General features: G+C 46.3%; 1 protein-coding gene across 13 annotated transcripts in view; it reads right to left on the bottom strand.

Moving 5' to 3' along the window:
* Positions 1-15010, bottom strand: part of acaca (acetyl-CoA carboxylase alpha) — an 84251-nt gene that overhangs the window by 16419 nt on the left and 52822 nt on the right. For all 13 annotated transcript variants that reach the window (XM_088616265.1, XM_088616267.1, XM_088616264.1 and 10 more), the window contains 5 exons: positions 8688-8831; positions 7644-7764; positions 5902-5998; positions 3268-3364; positions 2837-2972 (listed from right to left, as the gene is read on the bottom strand). In XM_088616265.1, coding sequence (XP_088472391.1) covers positions 2837-2972; positions 3268-3364; positions 5902-5998; positions 7644-7764; positions 8688-8831 — 595 coding nt within the window. The remainder of the gene's footprint in view (positions 1-2836; positions 2973-3267; positions 3365-5901; positions 5999-7643; positions 7765-8687; positions 8832-15010) is intronic.

The following is a 15010-nucleotide window of genomic DNA, read 5'->3' as shown; positions in this document are numbered from 1 at the left end:
CAGTGTGTGCACTGAGGGGTGCTATAATTGTTTATTTTTTATTTATTTACCCTGCTCCCCCTCCCCCCCCGACCACCTTCCGCCTGCATTTTCTGTGAATAATCAAAGTAGCGTTAAAGCAAAGTGAATCGGCTTCCTGCTCCCCTTTTGAAGCGCGCGACTTCTGGCCTTGCTGTTCTGCGTGTGCCTGGGACAGCCAGAGCCTCCCTGCTCTGAAGCTGACAGGGCTGAGAGCACCCAGCACGTCCGCGGTGTCACATTTCGTGACGGACAGACCCTATGGCTCGTGCGTCTTTGATCAGCTCAGGTACATGATGGCCATGGCTCACAGGAAGTCCATAGCTGCCTCTCCTGTAATCTGTGTAGCACACAGAATCTTTTGTTTTTATTCGCTGAGCTAATGGCTAACTCATTCTCCACGCCCATGATGGGGAAAGAGGTTCTGCACAGCTGTGTGGGGACTTTAAGACGCGCAGACCATGCTTGACTAGCCTTTGCTTTTTTTCTCCCTGTTTTGAAAAGCGTGACGCTGAGAAATTAGCTGCACTTGTGGCCCTCTTCGTTTTTCAGCTCTGTAAAGGCGCTGGGTTGTACAAGGAGAAGTCAAAAGGAATGTCCAGAGACCCCCACCACCACCAACCTCACCCACCACCTTGTTGCTATGCCGGCTGTGCTGTCTCCTGCCCAGCCCCATTGGAGCATGGCCAGCTCTTATTGGAGTGCATGCTTCAACACCTAAGGTGGTGTGCTGCTAGAGTCTCTGAGCCCCAGCAGCTCAGGTTATCTACAGTTATTACTGGGGCACTGTACAGCGTAACACTGTGGCAGCTGCTGTGGGACACCGATGAGTGAGGAGAGAGGTGACCACCCCTCCCCCATGACACAAACCATGCTCTAAAATACAAGCACACATCTGGCTGCAATAGGGGTACAACTGTGCAAGGGAACAGGCTGACATACAAAGTGTATGTATGTCAGCCTGCATGCAAGGATGTACTGTTACATCCTTGCAATGAGCACAGGCTCAATCTTTGCATGCTGTGAAACACCAGTACCTAAATGTATTAGTGGGATTAACAGGTTCAGTATATGATCTCAAATAGATATGGCTGTGACAACTACTCTCCCTGCTTTCTGGTTAAACCCACAGTACAGAAGGACAGCAGCACTCTGTTGTAGAAACTCAAGTACAGAGAGGAGCCCAATTCTCCCATTTGGCTTATTTGGTAGTTTAGCATCTATATACATCTAAAATGCTGCCCCTCAGTTTTGAAGGAGTCCAGAATTTGTTCTCAACCTAGGCAGGAAAGCCCTTTGAAGAAGCATCTCCTATATAAGCACCACTCCGCCCTATCTCCTTGGGGCGGAGCGGTGGCTCTGTGGCTCAGGATCTGCGCCTGTGGCTGAAAGGTTGCCGGTTCAAATCCCGTAGCCAGCAGAGGAATCCTGTTCCATTGGGCTCCTGAGCAAGGCCCTTAACCCCAACTGCTCCAGGCGCTCTGACCCCAGTCTCTCTCCCTATCTGTGTGTCTCATGGAGAGCAAGCTGGGGTCTGCGAAAAGTTAATTCCTAATGCAAGAAAATGTAAAGGGTTAATAAAGTAATGTTATATTATGTTATATATTATATTCTGTGTCTTAAAGGAATTCCCTTTCTGTTTTCCAATATGACTCCCTGTTCCAATTTCACTACTGAGTGAGAAGTAGACCCCTGGATAGGCTTTACGTATACACACTGTATACATGTTTAAATCAAATCTCCTCTTTTCTCTGTTCCAGGCTGAAGAGCTTTAGCTCCCTTAACCTGTCTTGTAGTCATTCTTTGAACTCTTTCTAAGGGTATAATATGGAGACAACAAAATACAATATGGTAAATATGGTCTTATTAGTACATCCTAAAACTAAAGCATAATTTTACTTGATGGCTCAAGACCTTCCTTTTTCAAAGATATGCTGGAGTGCTGGTTTTGTAGTGCAAACTTCTCTTTTGTTTCTTTCCTGGCAACAGGAATACCCAGCCGCCCATGACTATCAAAAGCAGAGCAGGACAAACAAAATTAATTAAACAGCAGTGTGTTTGACACCTAGCTGTCTCCGTTTAAAAAGCTATTAAACTACGAGCTGACACGCTGTCTCCAAACAGACGCACACTTCAAACTCTCTCTGTCACGTGAGCATCTAGAAAAAAATGGAAATACGCTAACGCTGGAATATTTTGAAATACGACATGCCAGTAATGTGTCAGAATTGAGACTCCTTCTCAGCCAGGATTAAACCTGGGATTTTTTTTTAGCTGTGTAAAGAAGGTCATAAACAGCAACCTGTCCCTGAACAACAAAAGCCTTATTTAAAACCCACAGACAAAAAACTTCACCTGTCTTCAGATATGTATTAAAAAATGTTTTAAGTTTGTTTTAAGATTTTTAAGATATTTTTTGAAAATGTTGGTTTAGTTTTTGCTGTAAGCCCCTTTATCTTAAAGAAAGTTGACCAAAAGTTTGTTTTTAACTACCAGCATGCCAGGTTTAATGTGCTCACTATTAAAATGCATAGTTCAGTTACAGTAAACCCCTGTAACGGCGTTTCAGCTCGATTGGACTGTTGCAAGGGTTTCTGGCCAACTTTAATTTATTCATATCCTTCCCTCAGCTGTTTTTTTTAATGAAACGGCAAGGTGACATATAGTCTGCACTTTAAGCACAGTGTCGGAAGCCAATTTTAGATTAGACTGTTATGTCTGCACATTGCCTATACTAGTAAGAAGAAACCCCTATTGATCACTGACAATGCAGGCTGTTCAATGCTGCAGGAGAGGGAGGGGGTTGGGGGGCACTGACCTTTCATGCCCCCGGAGAAGCCCCTCCAGTTGGCGAACACCATGAGGGGCAGCCCTTCACGGTTCAGGTCCTTGATGGCCTGGGCTGTCTTGAAGGCCGAGTCGGGGAACCAGACCTGGCCAGCCTGCTGGATGATCTGAGGGCCAGAAAGACGGCATCAGTGGCGGGTTCACTCTTTTGCACCTCAGCACTGTTTTGTATGCGTGTAGAGGACAGGGACCAGGCAGCCTGGCCTCGCCAACTGTGGACACTCATTAACCGGTAAAATGGTCTTCAGCAGCAGGGTCCATTCACAACTTAAAGGTCAATTGGACAATGAAGAAACGGGATGAACGAGAGATGTGCAATGCCATGCAAGGGAGGAGCATGCACTCTCTAGTCCAGGTATGGTAGGTTGTGTATGTAGGTTCAGGTTTGCACAGCAAAGCTACCTTGGCCTCTGAGTCCAGGTTGGCAGGGTCTGCTGGCACTGACAGCTCGACGGACCTGGTTTCCACAGCAACCACTCCAGTAGGTATTCCACCCAGCCTGCAATTAGGACACACACCATCACTAACACCTGTACACACAGACACACACCATCACTGTCTATCTGTACACACAAATACACCCACGTCCTGAACACACAGGCACACACATGTCCACTGAACACACACACGTCTACCTGTACATATTGAACTCAATACGCTTAACAAAATAAATCAATAGTATGATGTGCATGCATTGTATCAACATTACGTAATCTAACAGGCAGAGGTTAATTCCACACAGAAAAACAATGTTTTGGCTGTGTAGCTGTCTTCAGGCGTGAAGATATTATTAGATAATGTATGTATAATGTAGAGTAGCAATTTAATTCTGATCAGCCATTGCAAATGCTTGCATTTCCATTTATCTTCTCTCTCCTCCCACTCTGCATGTCTTCATACAAGTGGACAATAGCAAAGGAGGCATGCTGACACTGACAGACAGAAGGACACACAGTCAGACAGATACAAAGACATACACTGGCCTCTCTGTGCCCAGCAAATTGAGCCCCATTCACTCCCTGCATCTTTATCTTGCTGACACCTTTTCATTACCTCTGTCAGCTTGTGACTATTCAAAGTAGCAGGGTAATTGTTGTGTTTTTCATAAAAGATAATGAGCATCTGGAGATGAAATAAAATAGGTTTATCTGCAGCCCTCTATAGAATGGCAGAGCACAGAGGACAAGGTGCAGGAACAAATTGTCCTGACTTTTTTTTTTTATAAGAGTGCACTCCTTATCTCGCAATTACTAAAGAACATCCTGAGTCGGGCAAAAGAGGACAGAAAAAAAGAAATAATCCACCGCAGGAGTCTGTTGTAACTGGTGTGTTGCTCCAAGCAAGGGGAAAGTGGAAGGCACACAGGGGTTAATAAATGGTGACCATTAACGTGCAAACATTTGCAAAGGAAACAGTGCCACCTGGTGGAGGAAAACTGCACTCACAAGGAGAGTCTGAAAATCAGATTGGCTTGCACGTGCACAGCAACAGGTGGCTAGCCTTGCTGCCTCGCAGCGCTGGGGCCCTGGGGTGCCTTCTGCATGGAGTTTTTATGTTCTCCCGATGCCTGTGTGGGTTCCCTCCGGGTGCACCGTTTTTCTGTCCAAAAACATACTGGGGAACTGCAGTCCCAATTTCTCAGGTAATCATGGTAATCAAAAAAATCCTGAGCTTTGTGAAAATACTGTATAGTCGCCATGTTGTTGGAAACCCCTGGACTCGCCATGGGCTAGAGTCTGCGCGAACTGCGCCATGAAGCGGCCCTTCGTGCTCACCAGTCACCGTAATGACTAGTGGACTGTGATGTACGAGTGAATAAATAGAGGTAGTGCAGCAGATATTTCACCACAGAAATGTTCCAAAGTGATCTGTATGCAGAGTTCACAAGTAAGTAGCATTTGTTGGCAAAGCCGTTGCGAATTTGAGAGCAATATTTCTATTGGAATATAAGAGATGTATTCATCTGCTTGTTTACAATGTAAAATGAGTTTTATTATAATAATAATAATAATAATTGCTTACACTTATATAGCGCTTTTCTGGACACTCCACTCAAAGCGCTTTACAGGTAATGGGGACTCCCCTCCACCACCACCAATGTGCAGCATCCACCTGGATGATGCGACGGCAGCCATAGTGCGCCAGAACACTCACCACACATCAGCTATCAGTGGGGAGGAGAGCAGAGTAATGTAGCCAATTCATAGAGGGGGATTATTAGGAGGCCATGATTAGTAAGGGCCAATTGGAAATTTTGGCCAGGACACCGGGGTTACACCCCTACTCTTTTCGAGAAGCGCCCTGGGATTTTTAATGACCACATAGAGTCAGGACCTCGGTTTTACGTCTCATCCGAAGGACGGCGCCTGTTTACAGTATAGTGTCCCCGTCACTATACTGGGGCATTAGGACCCACATGGACCGCAGGGTGAGCGCCCCCCGCTGGCCCCACTAACACCTCTTCCAGCAGCAACCTTAGTTTTTCCCAGGAGGTCTCCCATCCAGGTACTGACCAGGCTCACACCTGCTTAGCTTCAGTGGATTGCCAGTTGTGAGTTGCAGGGTGATATGGCTGCTGGCCATATTCCCTCATTCTGCATGGAAGAATATGGTGCAACGCATACCTGGAAATTTAGTCAGTTTTGTTATGTGAACTAGAGGTTTTACACTTTACTGTGTACATTTTACATTCATTGTGGTTTTGAAAACTACTCATTAATGCCAATTCTTTCTAACCCCAATATATATACAAATAGCAATGTAGTTCCCCTTTAATTTTCTTCTGGGAAAACTGGCCCCTGTGAGTGTGACTGTGTCTGCGTGTGTGTGCCCTGCGATGGACTGGTGTCCCATCCAGAGTGGACCCTGCCTTGCGCCCACTGCTTGCCGGGATAGGGTCCAGCGACCCCCAACCCTGTATTGGATAAAGTGGTTAGAAAAGGGATGGATGGACTGCATTACTCATTACATCCCCAGCCCTGTAAGATACAGACGGTCAAAGCTCTCAGACAGGAGGGTGATCCCACTGTTCCCTACCTGGCTCTGCCCACCACCACACTCTGTGCCCAGGGCTGCATGATCTCTAGGAACGAACCGTGGTCAAAGAAGCCGCTGAGCCACTGGCCTTTGGGACCTGGAGAGAGAAAGGTCTGTTGAGCACGGAGCTCTCACAGTCACCTGAACAGTCCACAATGAACGTTTTAGAGCATCTGAACCTCCAGAGCTTCACATAAGCTGGGTAACACTCTCACACAAGTTCAGATTCGCGGAACACTGCCTCAGAGGAGTTCTGCATGAAGCTAAAACTGTGTCCTTGTATTTTTAATATCATTTCACGATGGACACCAACATCTAAGACCTGAATGCTTTGTGGATGTAAGTTTGGCTTAACCAGCTTGGTTAATGGGCAGTCTCCTGGCCACAGACAGAGTGACCTAAGGGCAGCTGCTAGGTGGAGATAGGATGCTGGAGACGAACGCGAAGGGAGGTATATGTGTTCCATATACAGTATAGAGCTTGTAACAATTAGGTATATAGGCAATTATGTACAATTGTGTGAGATTGACTTGTCGTTGCTATCCCTCGAACTTCAGTTAATCACTTCCATTCATTTAGATGCTTGCATAACTGTTACAGCTGCCTGTTAAACCTCAATACAAGCACAGATACACACATCTACCTCAGTTTTCCAAATTTGAAAACAGAAACCTATTTTCTATCATTTTAAAGCTTTTTGTCTTGTGTTTGGGGGGAAAAAAAAAAGTTTTGGCTACTCTGTTTTTAAAAGAATACCCTGAGAATGAAGACACAATAGCCCAGCTCAGCATTTCAACTCTTAAAAGTGTGAACAGAGCAAGAACAGTTTCAGGGGTTAGGATTCAATTAAACTAGCCTGGTTGTCTCAAGGAAGACAAAGATTTTTTTTTCTCTCTCTCTAGACCAAACTTGTAATTACTGCGTTCTACAATCTGCACTGGCATGACCCACAGTAAAATATGACCATCAATTCCAGTATTATCTCTTAATCAGGCATCTTGGCTGATCGTTTAGATTCCAGGCCCGTGCTGGGCGTCAGAATGAAGAATATCACAGTACTATCTCCCGTAATGAATTACTTTAACTTTTAACCTCTTCGATATCCGCTTGAACTTATCGCCGCAAATCATCAGTATTTTTCCCCCTTTTAACTGCATACACTAAATTAAAATATGAAGTCACTCCATTTAGAAGTTGCTGTTGCAGCAATTGCGTGACGGGAGGAAGGATAAAAATGACCGGGGGAAAAAAAATGGTGATAAAAATTATCCTTAAAACACGAAAAACTTCTCTTTAATTTCAGCCAGGAGAGAGGAGCGAGGCGTTAATGCAGCCAGGTACCCCTGAGCCAGAAGAAACAGTATAAATCATGGACGGAGAGAGTACGTGTCTGTGTGTTTTCTTGTTGGGCAACTGAGAGCCGAGCCAGAGGAATCTTTTTTTGTCATTCGCATGGAACGGGAACCTGGAAAGTCCGAATTTTTTTTTAAATTGCAAACTCTAAGGTTATTAGAGTGAATTGTGGAATTTAAAGCAGAAGGAAGAAGATAAGGGACATGTTGGAAAATGAGCTCCTTCCTCCCCCCCCCCCCATTAAAGTTATATTGGTGCTCCTTATTAAAATAAAGCCGCAGATCTTCAATTCGATATTTTGAGCGGGATCATCAGGCTCATTCGGAGCTGTTTTAAACCGCGGCCATACACACGTGCGGAGTGCGGAAATGTCCAGGCTGTTGCCTTACTCTGGCTAGGGCGGCCAGCCAACATCCATCGAGGGTCGTAGGGGGCTTTGGTGGGCACAAACTCCACGGGCCGGTCAATGGGATCCTTGGCATCCAGAATGGGTACGGGGCTGGAGTTGCACTGGGATATAGGGAGACACCGGGAATATATTCAGAAAAAAGCACTAAGTTCACCTTTTCCCGAGAATAAAAGGAAATGACACAAAGATGCACAGGACACCCTCGTTTGTTCAGGCATTTCGCCCCAGTGGAAGCTCACCATTGCAAATCTATTCAGTATGTTTGTACCAAACATACAGTACAATGCACATCTGCTTTGCCCTGTACACCTCACAATATTATTTTGTGCTTTTACCTGACTTCTACCACAATTTGACTGATTTGGGCTCTGCTTGTGTACGTTAATAAAGACATAAGTGCAATGTTAAGCTTCCATATCAATCTTTATCGTCCTCGACATTGGCTGTGCCTTTCATAATGCAGCTGGCCTGGTGGGAGAGGCTTGCTGGGAACACAGCTCCGGACGAGGAAACAGAACAGAGGAGCAACACTCACTCGCTATGTCACAGCTCGTGCTGCGGCGCCAGCACGCCATGCTCAACTTCTGTGCCTTTCGGAGGCCCGTCTGCCTCTACATCTGTCTGAACACACAGCCTCCATATGTTGCTGGCAGCAGGGAGTAATACTGTCACACCGCTGCTAATAAATCAAAAGTTGTGTTCTGTGCTGAGCGTTTTCCATCACGCTGTTAGAGAGAGGAAGCCGGGCCAGGTGCTTGTATCAGACCTGAGCCCATGCAGTGGGATGATCAAAGCAAATTGTAATAAGATGAGTTAACTTGCACAGCAATTTGTCAGGCTAGCATGCTTATTTTATAAAATTTACTGTGCCATGCTTCCACTTACCTTGTTATTCAGTATGCCGGATTTCACCGGGCTGATTTGCAGCAAAGCATGAAATTTACCATACTTGACTGATGTTTTTTTTTCCCCCATGTGATTTCCCTGTGCTCTCTCACTGAGCCACTCTTGGCCGCCCAGTTACCTTGGGCATGTAGGACAGCCACTGCAGCAAGGTGTAGACGCCCTCAAAGTCGTCGCAGACGGTACAGTGCGTCACTCCGTTGTTGTGCATGATCTGCACTCCGCCCAGCTGGTTGTTGGAGGTGTACACCTCCCGGCCCAGGACCTGAGGAACCAGAACAGCACCAGAAGCAGACACGACTTAGTGACTTCCAGGTCCACCTCTTACTTCCTACTGTAAATGTCCCATTTCCACATCTTGACCCAGAAATTCATTAATACCTCCCTGTACCCCCCTCTGCCAACAACTCTAAGAGAACACTTGGAATCTCAGACTCTTGGTTTATTCACTGACATCCCATACACTGTACTACAGGTGCGTTTCATTTGAAATACAGTGCAGAAGGCACTATTAATTATCACTTGACCAATGAATTTGAAATAAGCATGGACTAAGTGTTCGTTCTTGTGTTTTTTCCTAGGTGAATTAATCATCCCTACTAGAAAACATTAAGCTCCCATGGGGAATGGGTATTCACAGCTGTGGGTTCATAAACTCTGAAAGAAAACACCACGAAATATTTTTTTCCCGTTATGCTTTCAGTTTCCTGGTTAATACGAAGCCATAATCTTCACACCACTGGGGCTCTCATGGTGCACTGCCTGACCCTGGACACTGCTTTCTACCTCTATAAACTAATCCAAGGGTCAGTCCCTCTGAGTCTCTGTGCAGAAAATTCCCATTTCGTCTCTGTCTCTGGGGGCTATCTCCTTCCAGCTCAATAAAATCATGAGAAAACTCCCGTGGCAGTTTGTCCATGAGTGACCAGGCTGCGAAACATCAATAGTGTCGATTGGGTATTAAAGAGCACTCTGTCACCCAGCAGGGTGGGGGTGGGGGGGACAACTGCCCCAGGAGGGTGTTTTGTAACCTCCAGTGTGTATTAATACCCTGGGCCTCTGCTCTTTGACATGGTGTTCTGCCAGCTATCGACAGGCCCAGTGACAGAGAGCCATCACTCTCCTGTAGCAATGCATTGAGGGCAAGCATGGAGAAGCGAGTCTATAAAACACATTCACCTTTCATGGTTGTGATTCCCTGAGATTTTCATTCATATTAAAATGGCTTTCACTTTCACACAGCATACACCCCTTGTAGCTATATCCCTTTTTTCTATAAGGACACTTGCATGTACCGTGCCCATGTCGTTTTAAAAAATAAATAAAAGAGATTTTTTTAATCCAGAATATGGAAAAAAAATACTTTCCCCAACTTAAACATAAAGCATTACTGCCACAGGGGTCAGCAAAGGTAAGGTTAATTTCTCTTGTTTATAAACCCAGATGTTTTAATGCCAACGTATTCCTTAAAGAGGAATAAGTGGGCGACAGATGCAGGATCTGTACAGAGTACAGCTGCTCAAAAGACAGCCCAGGACCCACTTCCCTTATCAAGGGAAGTGGGTAATAGGTTGTGTGGATAATTCCTCACTATAACTTGCTTTAATTATGCCTTTCAAAAGTGATCCAAAAACACACACACAGGTCTCTTTGCAGTTGGCATGCAGCCCTAGCCTCAGTGCCTCTCTGCATTATATGCAACCCAGCGCCCCCCACTGGCAGGGCAAGCACATGGCACAGTGCCTGGCACAAAGCAGAAGCCCACTCTCACCCTATGCCAGGGGCACAGGCTGCCCAAGCCCCTGCTGCCACAGTCACGGCCATCTGCTTGCTGGCACTGCCACCCCCGCCAGCACACTGCAACACAACAAGGGCCGTGACGAGTTTTCGCAGCAGAACGGGGAGCGCCGCGCGCCTGCCTAGCGCTCAGACTGCGCTCTGGTAACGCACACACGCACAGGGTTTGAAGAGCCCGTTCTAAAGCCGCTCCGCTAAGACAAAGGTACAGCGAGGCCTCAGCCCACGCGCAGCTCCATGAAGGATGGCGCCGAGGCCGCTGAACTCATTTTCGCTTCTCCGCCGCTCCTCTGACCCCCGGGGCTTGATAACCCCCCCCCCTCCACAAGCACTTCCCAGCATGCCGTACCGCTCGGCGCGCTGGAGAGAGGAGCGCAGCCCGCGGACGGGGTGACACACCTCTGTAAAAGCAGGGCAAGGCTGCGGCTTCACCCTTCATTTTAACCTCTTTAGCCACCGTGTACTTTTTTATTACCTTTATTGATTTTCTCCCAGGCTACAAATCTCGGGCGCACTCCTAAAGCTGTCAGGCCAACCTGGGTCTGCAGGCAGGCTGCGCGGTCACCTTGACTCTCAGAGCAGGGGCAGCTGGGACTGGGAGCTTCTTACTCAGAGCCACCCTACTGGAATTTCATTAATATTCCAAACGAGTTGGGGGGGGGGGGGATTCTCTCTCTGGCTCCCCGTTTGCAATATTTGCTATTGTAATCACTCTCCAGTCACTATTTCAAGATAAATTCTCTGCTGTTAATTAATTTAATGCAGCTCGGAACGACAGAGCTGCCCTCTCTGTGGTAGCTTGTTCCGCGGCGGCTCCTAAGATGAGAGGGTGTCCCGGTCTCCCGGTTCCTCCTCAAAAAGCAGCAAGAAACCACAGCTGCGTCTCTGGGTCGCGGTACAGATGAGAGAGAGATAAGGAGGGCACGGCTCTTTTTCACATCACTGAATTATTGGCACTGCCAAGCCTACGACAGCCCAGCTGCAGTGTGGGACAATGCACGTTAGCAACACGGTGGCCAAAACCCCAAACACAACTGGAATTACGAATCCAGTCGGACTCTTGCTCCGTGGTTGTCTGACCCATTTCATATCTGCTGCCTGATTATGAGCTAATGTGCAAGGGTAGATGAGTGACAATGAAATCAAGCACATGGCTTTTATTTTTGGAAGGTGGCGGGTTCATCAGGTCAACTTGTACAAGACTGATTTCTAAAAACTGAAATGGATGTAATCGCTAAGCAGTGACTTAATTGTTTTCCCAACATCCCAGCCCAGCAATGGGAGTAGCAAACACACACACACACACCTCGCCAGTACTTTTCCGTGTGAAACAGAAAGAAGGGGGCTATTGGCAGGATCTGATGGTGAGTCCTCGCGCTTCTTCTCTCTCTGTATTATTTATCGGTACAAGGCCTAGCTCCCCGAGCATCCTGAGCAGGCAAGCGTTGCCTGGCATCAGCTCTCATTGCTGATGCCAGCTGGTCAGGGGCATAGCTGGCACACGCCTGGCAGTGCGCCGCAGACACTGTCCAACTGCATCAGCAGAGTGGCACTGCACACACCCATGGTGCCAGCACTCACACTCCACGGAAAGTCACACTAACCCAAGGGCAGGAGAGTCGGGAGGTGGGAGGGGCATGACTACAGTTTTAAAGTGGCAGTGTGAGTTTCTATGCACAGACATGCCACCTCCAAGCCCGGCTGTCCAAGACTTTATACTCCTAGAAGAAGGCAATTCTTTTATGCACCGACACTCCCCTCCATGACCTGCTGGGCCTCAGTGCAGCACATTTTACAAAGGCAGTTACAAACTTCTCGAAGGCTAAAGACCTGGAATCAGTGGTCATTTAGACTAACTGAGTACATAATTAATTAATTCATTAAGAGCTCAGGGCAAACAATAAGCAGAAACCCCTTGGGGTCTCTGGGACTAGGAGGGGATTGTGACTAACTTAACCAGCTTTGTAGATTTTGTTCCTTGCCTGTGAGAAGACCACGCTACAAGGAAGCCTGAGCACTCTCTGCGCCCACTCACGTCTACCTGCATGGGCCTGCCCTATCCCATAATCCTCCTGCTTCAAATGCAGGAAAAGTTTGGAGAGACTCTTAAGCATGCTTTCTTTTTTGCCTGTGCAATCGCATCACCAGTGACCCATGTTTCTCGTGACAGAGGGGACACCCGCAGACACACCAAAGGTGTGGTACATAGCCTCTCTCTTTAAGGCACAGTGGTTCACTAAGGAGTAAAAACCCATCTGGGGATCAAAGTCACAGGTTTGCATTTAATATACCACCAACACAAGGGAGAAGACTACCAAGTTACCCCTGTCAGTGCTGCTGCTACCTTGCAATTCAGCAGCACCACCATACCGGCTTCTATTAAAGCCAGCAAATTGAAATTTACATGTTATTGCGATCTGGCATGCAGCGATTTGCGATGTGTCATCTAATTTTAAATCGAACCACGTTAATTCACTGACGGGGAAAGAAAGAGGAAGGGAGGGGGTTGTTGGAGGGGGGGGGGGGTTGGGCATGGTGGGGGCTTCAAGAAAAAAAAATCTCTGTCTCAGCAAAACTTTTCATTAAAATTTTAGACAAATGATCTCTGTGTCCTTCTCCCAAGCTGCCTGGGGCGTCATGCTATTTCTATGCAAATAACAACCTCACGCTTTCCATCCTATTATTTCTACTGGAGCTGCTGCAACATGACCTGAGATGGGGAGAGAGAGCGAGAGTGAGAGAGAGAGAGCATGTGTACCAGTCAATGAGAGAGGGAGGGAGAGTGTGTGGGGGGCGATCGCTGAAGTGTGAAAATATATAACACCAGGAGTGTGAGAGAGAGAGACAAGAACAACACAAAGACACTGGTATAATTTGTTTCTTTCTGCCTCCCGTTTAATATATTATACCCTCCTACAGGCACCCAGGTTCAGGGAAGACTGCTGTTTAACTTCTACCCGCTAATAAAATGGTTTGGCTTAGACAGACATCCACGCACGCACACACACCACAAGAGCTCACACAGCCCTAATTCCACGATCTTTTCATCTTCATCCACCTTTCACACACACCCACCAAACTCATCCTACAGCACCGGTAAGAATCTCACATGCAAGTTTGTCAGGTCCCCAAAGCAGGGGGCAGGCGGATTCTGGTGCATCCCTCAGACATCCGGAGGAAGAAAACTCATGACATCAGGCCTCTGCACTAGCTCCCTCTGGCTACTTGCCTTTATGCTGGAATCGTGGGGGGGGGGGAGTTCTCTAAGCAGGATTCGTATGGCAAGTGTACAAAATACTGATTGATGCCGCTGAGCACCTGGGATACACAACTTTCAGCCGCAGTGGTCTCGGAGGGCAGAAATGCAAATACAGATTTTCTTTTGTCCACTGCATTTGTTGTACATTAGGAGCAATTTTCAGGCTTATTTAATTTTATTCTTGACGTCTTCTGTAGCGCTGACGTCTTCCGGGTATAAAAATATGGTTTGCGGCCATTATAAATTGTGAAATTATATAGTTTTAGAGACATACCTAAGTAATACATGCAAATAAACACACTATATATCTATATAAGACTGTTAATGGTCTAATCTCTGTGCATATCAGTAACAAGTATAAACACCTTTCTACAATAGCAATCTATATTTGTTTTATTAATCCTTCTTAAACTGAGACTGCATTACTGACCCTCATCAGGAGAAAGCCCTCTTGCTTCAACAATTACAGAAGCAACAAACCATAACACATATGAATTAAATAAATAATACCTGTCAAGCCATCAACAGCCATTCATTTGGATTTGACCCGGTTCTCTGTGATTTTCAGAGTAAAATACAACATGCAGCTGCTCTTCTTTAAGGGCTTGAATGGTTTGGCTACTGACTACAACAGTGGTCTGTTAGCTATCTATACACATACACAACTTTTGTAGTTTTCAGACTGTGGCCTTCTATCAGTTTAAAAAACTAGGTTACTAACCCTGGGAGTTTCTGGGATACCAGGATTCTGTTGCTCAAATGCTGGAAAGATCTCCCAGCCCATATCACATCATTCAGGTTCAACAGCACCTTTAAATCCCATCTTAGCTCTTTTTCTTACAGTCTAACTTTGAATTATTTGTCATTTGCCAATGTTGCATAAGCCTGGGTCTTTTGTAAAGCTCCTTGAGATGACGCATCATGGAAGGACATTTTTATATAAAAGACTATTAATTAAATGCACCTGACCCCCTGTTAGTTTCCAAAACACTCTCTCATTCTTCCTCCAGATGTGCAAAGCTGGCTATCACGATCAAAGAAATGTCACACACATTAAAATATCTGCAGAACTCAATATACACATCTAACCAGTCCTACACACGACCACGCTATATCCGTATACAGGATGCTTGTTCGTGCGTAAAGCTCTGCAGATAATTCCTTCTCTTCTCTTCATTCCCCAGTGTGTGTCGGAGGAGTAGCAGCGAACTCAGTGGCATTGCCACCTGTGCAGACAGTTAACCTGCTGGTCGGTACGTGTGACAGGATTAACTGTACTGTAAATCAACTGTAAAACAACTGCAGTCAAAATAAAGCATGATTAAAGACTAATTGCAGTTCCCTCCATATGGCAACAGCTGACCCTTATATGCCTAAAAAGTGAGCAA

The sequence above is a fragment of the Lepisosteus platostomus genome, chromosome 22, assembly GCF_059453375.1.
Source record: "Lepisosteus platostomus isolate fLepPlt1 chromosome 22, fLepPlt1.hap1, whole genome shotgun sequence".
Classification (NCBI taxonomy): domain Eukaryota; kingdom Metazoa; phylum Chordata; class Actinopteri; order Semionotiformes; family Lepisosteidae; genus Lepisosteus; species Lepisosteus platostomus.
Note: the sequence above shows the minus strand (reverse complement) of the source record. Positions and strands in the feature narration are given on the sequence as shown.